Genomic DNA, 7,522 nt, shown 5'->3' with positions numbered 1-7,522 from the left:
AATTATAAACTGTTGGTACATACTTTAAATATGGTATCCTGGACATTAAGTAAATGAGAGAAGCTTGTCTGCATAAGTAATCGAATAAATAATGGGGGCCCATGTCGACCTCTGCTCAAGGCCCTCTGTAATTTTTGGCCGGCTCTGTGTAAATGAACGCGGTTTCTTTTAGATATTGTTCTCATCTTAGTTTTCTAGGAATATTAATGTAAAGTGTGTATGTTATTTCTTTGATAACCTGTTAATAGGAAAGGCTCTGGTGCTGCTCCTCTCCACTTGACCTGAAGGTATCCGCGGCATGCTCCTGTCGGTGGACGCCACCATACATGCCTATACCATCGGAGCCAATAACACCGGTACATGCCGATCCCTTTAGAGAAATGTAACGATATCTGCGGTCCAGACGGAAACATCTGCCAGCATTCGCTGTGACAGCTTGAGACGGAAGGCGTGGCTGCGTGACGGGTCCGTGTTTATGTCAAGCCGCAGCAGAAGCCAGCTGACTCTACACGGCAACTTGCTCGATCTATCGAGGGCTGTAAACGGTACGTTATTCTGCATCGGCGTTTTGACGATGTTTGACGCAAAGTGTGTTTTGAAGCGTTTTTCCACGCATTTGGAGGAGGTGTCATGTGTTTCTACATTTAGCTGTGGATGTTTTTTCTTCGTATCTCCAAGCTAGCATTAGCTGCTGCTAGCTAGCTGGTTGCTAGCCGGGATTTTTGTTTTGTCTTTTTTTTTTTTTCTTCTCTCCAAAGCAGACCCTCAGCAGCTTCTTCCGCCTGCTTACATACGTTTCAGCGTTAAAACTTTGATTAAGTATAGGTCGAGTGCCACTATTTTAATGTAAATCACCAGCTATTGCCACGTATTTGTACGGTGCCGCGTTGCTACAGTATATATGGGTCATTTTTCTAACTGTCAGCTAAAGTTTACTGAAAGGGCAGCAGCCATTGGAAACAACATACTTACTCAGACGTTTGATACCCAAAAAGAGATTAAACTAAAATAACAGTTGGGTTTTTTTCTATAACCAAATATGGAGTCTTTCAACGAATTTACACCTCTATTTTCTGACATTTGAGACACGAAATTTGACATAACCTAGTTCTAATTTTATGCTCTATTCTTGTATTTATTAATTTTTGTTTAGTTTACACTTAAGTAAATTTTGTGATGATTTAATTGCAATGTACACTATTGTGCCTTTTGGCCATATCTCTCTCGGAAAAACAGATTTTATCTCAAGGGATTTTCTGGTAAAATAATGGTTAAATAAATGTCAATAAAAAACGTAAACATAAAAATTGTTAAAGGGGAAAATAAACTAAACACCTATCGAGTGATATTAAAAAAATACACCTGCCAAAAATTTCAGAAATTTTTACTATAATTTTACATTTTTTTACAAGAAAAAGCTTGAATATTTTCAGATGTCGGAAAAAATCGGAAATTAGCAACAAAAAAAAACTAATTTAATTGATTAAAGGCATAATGTTGCATAAATCTGTAAAACAAAATAATGAAAATTTTAGGTGATGTGCATCAGAGTGTTTTACAAAGTCTACCGGTGCAAATCCCCGCTCTCTCTGCCGTTATGTCGTTGAGCAAGAAGCTTCACATGCGTTGCCTGCAGGTAGAGGTCAAAGGGCATGGTGGCGCCAGTGCATGACTGCCTCAGGTTAGCTGTAAAGCATTCATCCTTCTAAGTGGTGACGTTTTAAATGCGATCAGTTAGGACGTCCATTTATATGAACAACCTGAGCGATTATTACTAAGGTATTCCATGACCTCATTATGTTTAGCAGTGTGTAACCCTAACATTTTTAAAATTTGTCTTCCAGTGTGCCGAAGTGTCACCCCTGCCTGGGTGCCATGGTCCTCTGTTACACATGAGCTCTACTATGTGGTACATCATGCAGAGCATTCAAAGTAAATACTCCTTGTCCGAACGGCTCATCCGCACCATCGCCGCCATCCGCTCATTTCCACACGACAACGTGGAGGATCTGATTCGTAAGGTATGTCGCTTATCAGTAAAAAAAAAAAAACAAAACAAAACAAAGTCTCCTGGCTGTTTTGACATTTTTATGTCCAACCCTCCTTAGGGCGCTGATGTAAACCGGATGCATGGGACCCTCAAACCCCTTCACTGTGCCTGTATGGTAGCCGATGCCGACTGTGTGGAGCTGCTGTTGGAGAAAGGCGCAGAGGTGGGTTTATTTCCGCGCGTTTTAGATGAATATTCAGCTCTCCAGATAGAGATCACTCAGAGAGAGCTGAGCCTGTTTGTGCTTGTTGATCTGAAGCAGTGCTGTACAACAAGATGTGGCTTTTGAGCTTGTCGTAGCCCTGGAAAACAAGTGATGGTTATATTTTACCAGGTTTCCGGGTTCCTGCTCAGTCTTGACATGTCTGGGAAAAGTACGGAATTTGATTTTCCTCATTTTCCAAGTCTGATAAGGAAATAAAAGAAAATTGGCGATAGAACAGTTTTCATACTTTATTCAATCAACTAAAAGATTATTAAAAAAAAAAAAAAATCAGAAAATATATGACCTTTTATTTCTCTTCTGCTTTGGTTTTTGAGTTATTGACAGAAAATTCTTCTTTTTTAAAAACAATATGGAAATTGAGTTTTTTCAGTGTAGAAAATCAAAAAGCGTAGAGATGAGTTAAAAGTAGTTTAGACGAAATTTGTGCAACAGAAATGGCGCAATTTTGACAGAACTGCTCTTATAACATCAGAGAAGAAGTAAATCAAGTCAAATGTATTTAAATAGTACATCTAAAACCAACTGCAGTTCACCAAATTGCTTTACATAATAAAAAAAAATGAACAATTTAACAACAAAAAATGAGCAAAAATAATCAATTAAAGCACAACCAACACACAGATGCCCTGCATAACTAGTGTTAAAAGCCACAGAAAGGAAATGTGTTTTAAATAGCGGCTTAAATTGATCAATTTAGTAAGTTGGAGTGGCACATGTGTCATTGGTTTAGTGAAAACACATGCGAACCACAACATACCTGATGTGCACTTCCTATGACTTTATCAGCAACAATGACAACACATGCAGGTTTTCATTTGATCGTGTTCAAAGTTGGTTAATCTGTTTGGACCGACAAGCTACTAGTTTGTTTACTTGCTTCCTGACACACCACAGTTTGTCACCGAAACTTCAAATGGTTTTTCGGGAACGTAACTAGAGGCGACATGCACTGAAAACAAAAGCTTTGCACGAGAAAATGTGTTCATTATTCTAACAAAGTGACTCAGAAATGAGTCGTACTTTAAAAGTAAAAACTCTAAACCCGTTAAAGAAAGTTGAGGTCTATGCCGTCTTCAGTTTATTATTTACAGAGTAGGAATAAATTGTTGTTTTTTGCTGTCCGTGCAGCACAGGAGTTAGTTTTTGTGTATTTATAAGGATGTATTAAAGATACACTGATAAGCCCTATCCTAATTTATTTAAGATCTGAGCTGCCAATTTCGTTTTTTTTTTTTTGTTTGTTTTTTTTTTGTTTACTTCTCTCATTTTTGATTTGCATCAAGAGCTTTAACACCTAAAGAAGAAAGTATTTGGAGTCCAAAAGAATTGTATTATAAAGTTTAACACTATGTATAAAAGGACATGTGTTTTAAAATTGTCTTAATGTTTTGATTTTAAGTAGATGAAATGCACACTATTGGCTTATTGACCAAAAACAGTAAGAGTTCTTAGTTTCAATGAATTTAACGAAAGGTAGAAATTTAGATTTTTTTTTTTTAGCTTGTGGCCTTCAGATCACCGATTAGAGCCAATGACGAAAATATTGGCTTATTCTAATTTCCTGGTGACTGGTTGGGTCATCTCTGCTGTCCACATGACAGAAAATAAGCTGCTATTTGTACAGTAAAGGTCTAGAAGGCTGAATCCTGTCTTTCCAACAACTAAACTTTTTTGCGTTCCTGTTGGTGTGAGCGCTCCGTCAGGTGAATGCTCTGGATGGTTACAACCGCACGGCGCTGCACTACGCCGCGGAGAAGGACGAGAGCTGCGTGGAGCTGCTGCTGGAGTACGGCGCCCAGCCGAACGCGCTGGACGGCAACAAGGACACGCCGCTCCACTGGGCCGCCTTCAAAGACAACCCGGAGTGTGTGAGGGCCCTGCTGGAGAGCGGGGCCTGCCCCAATGCCCGGGACTACAACAATGACACGCCTCTGAGCTGGGCAGCGATGAAGGGCAATCTGGAGAGCGTCAAGGTTCTGTTAGACTACGGCGCCCAGGTCCATGTGACCAACCTGAAGGGTCAGACCCCTATATCCCGGCTGGTGGCCCTGCTGGCCCGAGGCCTGGGCACGGAACAGGAGGAAGAGTGCTTGGAGCTGCTTTGCCGAGCGGCGGGGCGCTTCGAGATCCGGCGGGCTGACGGCACCCTCCCCAAGGAGCTGAGCAAAGACCCCCAGCTGCTGGCGAGGCTGTCCAACATGGTGGCTCAGGCACCCACGCTGCGCTCGCTGGCGCGCTGCACCATACGGCAGAGCCTCGGAGTGCAGTTCCTCCCCACCGCCGTGAAAGAGCTTCCCCTACCGGAAACGGTTAAAGACTATCTACTACTGAGAGACTGATGACGGCGGCGGCGGAGGATCCTCAGACCTCATGGGCTGATGATTAAACAGCTCGTCATACCGCATTTATTGGCAAGTCGATACAGATGTATGTCTTTTTCTTTTTTTTCTTTTCTTGTATTTACACAACATCCGGATGAGGAGTGATTTAAGTGCAGACTGCTGTGTTTAATCAGTGTCATGTGAATGAACAAGGCAGGACTTGCACATTTTCAACTAAACAGCTGTTGGTTTTTCTTTTGAAGTCTGGTAGCAAAAAGAAACAGAAAACCCCCTCCCACTCCGCCAAGCTAAAGCATCAGATTTGCTCGACTTCCTCGTGGGAATAAACCAAGATCAAACGAGTCCTTTGATCACTTAGCTATGTTCTAAAAAAGCTATTCATTAGAATATTTTAGAATGCTTATTATTACTCATTTTTGCTTGATTGGCTTTGTAAATGAAACTGTGTCGAACTCAGAAGACGGCTTTGTTTAAAAAAAACGATAATAAACGTACAGTGACATGCTTTCAGCATGCGGGAATAATTAAAAAAAAAGAAAAACAACAACCCAGTTGATGAATGATGTCGTAATTATGAAGGTTTTCCAGTCATTTTTATGAGATGCTATATGTACAATAGCTGGGAAGAGTAACCATAACCCTTTAACTTCTCCACATTTTACCACACGAGAGCCACAGAATTTCAATGTATTCTTTTTATGTTTGCATAGATTTTTAAAAAATAAATTATATTTATGGTGAGACAATAATTGATTCTTCAAAGTAGCGACCGTCTTCTTTACAATATAGTTCAAACTCATTCAGATTACACGGAGAGCTTCTCTGGACATCTGTGTTTAATGTCTTGCCTGAAATTCTCAGTTGGATGTAGGTCTGAACTTTGACTAGCCCATTTAACACATGAGTATTGTTTGCTCATAATATTAAGGTTATTTTCCTGCTGGAAGGTGAACCTCTTCAAATCTAAACAAAAATAGTGTCAGACATTTTGAGTTTGATTAATGCAGGTTTTTGTTTGTGTCGCTATCACTTTAAGGATTTTAATAACAGTTTGAGGTTGGTTCAGCAGAGGCCAACCACACCACTTCAACCTTACCAAAATCGGTTAGAAATGATGTGTAATGTTTGCACGCAAAGAAATTTGGTTTGTGCTGAAAATATGAAGGTTTAAAAGGAGAGAAACAAAATGACAGCCCTTTTGTTTTGCTGTGACATTTATGTGTTTTTCTTGAATATCTTTGAAGCTCTGATGGCAGAGAAAATGTTTTACTTCGCTTAACTTCCCTCCGATGCTCACGCACTTAAACATTAATAACTTACCATCCACTTCACAATTATCCTCTACTTTGTGTTGGTCTGCCACATAAACTCCCACTAAAATACACTGAAACTTGTGGTTATAACGTGTTGAAATGTGGAAAAGTTGAAAGCCGTTGAACTTTTTTTGCAAGGCACTGTGTTGAAATAATTTGTATGATAAGTTTTGGTTGTGATCGGTCAGTGATATTCACTAAGAAAATAGCATTAAACACACACACCTATTTTGGAGCAGGAAAGATTGTACCAGATGGGAACAAATGCATTTATGTTGTAGCAGCAGAGTGATGCTGATTATTAGTGTTGGTTTCACTTAAATGTGCCAGGTAGACTTCTGAATATGTTCAACGCTAACAAAAGTGGTGTCATGTTTGACTCTCTGTTTATTTGGGCTTTATTGAGTGTTTTTTTTTTGTTGTTGTTTTGTTTTGTTTGTTTTTTGTTCCTACAATGGAGGTTTAAATTTGCAAAACTTTTTTCAAGGGTGCTCACGGGTTCCAAAACTAGAGTCACTTTGTTTTAACTTCAATATTTAAATGTTAAAACCATGAAATGGCATGATGAGTAAGTTTTGTCTTTTGTAAAGCCACTCAATGAGCTGGCAAAAAAATGTGTTGGAGGTCTGGAATCTGACCATTTCTTAAACTTATTTTTTGTCTGCCTGTTGTGTAAATATACATATAAATTAACCATGCGATTATTTCTCGTGTATGCCTGCAAAGGTGCTTCTTTTCTTTGTCAATATAATGCAAGTAAATGCCTTTTTTCTTTGCCTGTCTGCCTTTTTCTCTTTGCTATTTTTAAACGCAAACAATTTAATTCTGATTGGGATTTATTTCTGCCAGCTCACGTTCACAGCTCCCACATTGCGCCGCACCAGCTTCACTGCTAACTTAAACTCTGACTCTTGGATCTTCCACGCTCTGCAGCAAATCCCTAAGATAAGAACGACAATGTATTTGCGCATAAATTTAATCTACATCTTTGTCAGTAAATATATTTTTCTTAAAGCAATTTAAGAAAAATAATCTACAAAAAAACGCTGACAAAAAGATTATTGAAGACCAAAGCTGTACTGAATGTGGTCAAAACCCGTTCCACTAGGGGTCGCTCTTGCTTTGTTTCTAGCTCCAGTGACGGTAACAAACCCTATGAATGAATACTCAATCTCATAAGTACTGGAGTGGTAGAGATAACATTGACTGTGGATTGCATCATCTACATTTAGCATTGTGTTTTTGTTGAAGCATCCACTTTAATTAACCTGATCTGATCTCCAAATATTGCTTCCTTTTCACGCAATCTTCCTAATTATTTTTAAAGTTATATACTGTTTTCTGGAAAGCAACTATTAAGTTCCAGAAAGAAAAAAAATAATTAAAGAAGAGATATTATGTAAAATTGAAAAATTTTATGCCATAAAGTCAAATTTATTTTAAGTTATGTTTGATATATAAAGTATTATAACGACTGAAGGTAACATAGTTACTTGATTGTGCTATAAAATGGGACATAATCCCCCCAGACCTTCAATATAAATTGAGTTCCACATTAAGGTACCTTGCAAACTCCAGGGAAAGTATATGG

General features: G+C 38.9%; 1 protein-coding gene across 1 annotated transcript in view; it reads left to right on the top strand.

Annotated features, from left to right (window-relative positions):
- Nucleotides 1–6,706, top strand: part of asb8 (ankyrin repeat and SOCS box containing 8) — a 14,000-nt gene extending 7,294 nt beyond the window's left edge. The window contains exons 5-7 of the mRNA XM_007556698.2: nucleotides 1,845–2,021; nucleotides 2,109–2,213; nucleotides 3,980–6,706. Coding sequence (XP_007556760.2) covers nucleotides 1,845–2,021; nucleotides 2,109–2,213; nucleotides 3,980–4,615 — 918 coding nt within the window. The 3' untranslated portion in view covers nucleotides 4,616–6,706. The remainder of the gene's footprint in view (nucleotides 1–1,844; nucleotides 2,022–2,108; nucleotides 2,214–3,979) is intronic.
- The last annotated feature ends 816 nt before the right edge of the window (nucleotides 6,707–7,522 follow it).

Source organism: Poecilia formosa, unplaced genomic scaffold, assembly GCF_000485575.1.
Source record: "Poecilia formosa unplaced genomic scaffold, Poecilia_formosa-5.1.2 Scaffold80, whole genome shotgun sequence".
NCBI lineage: Eukaryota > Metazoa > Chordata > Actinopteri > Cyprinodontiformes > Poeciliidae > Poecilia > Poecilia formosa.
The sequence above is the reverse complement of the archived record's forward strand: the minus strand, read 5'-3'. Positions and strand labels throughout refer to the sequence as shown.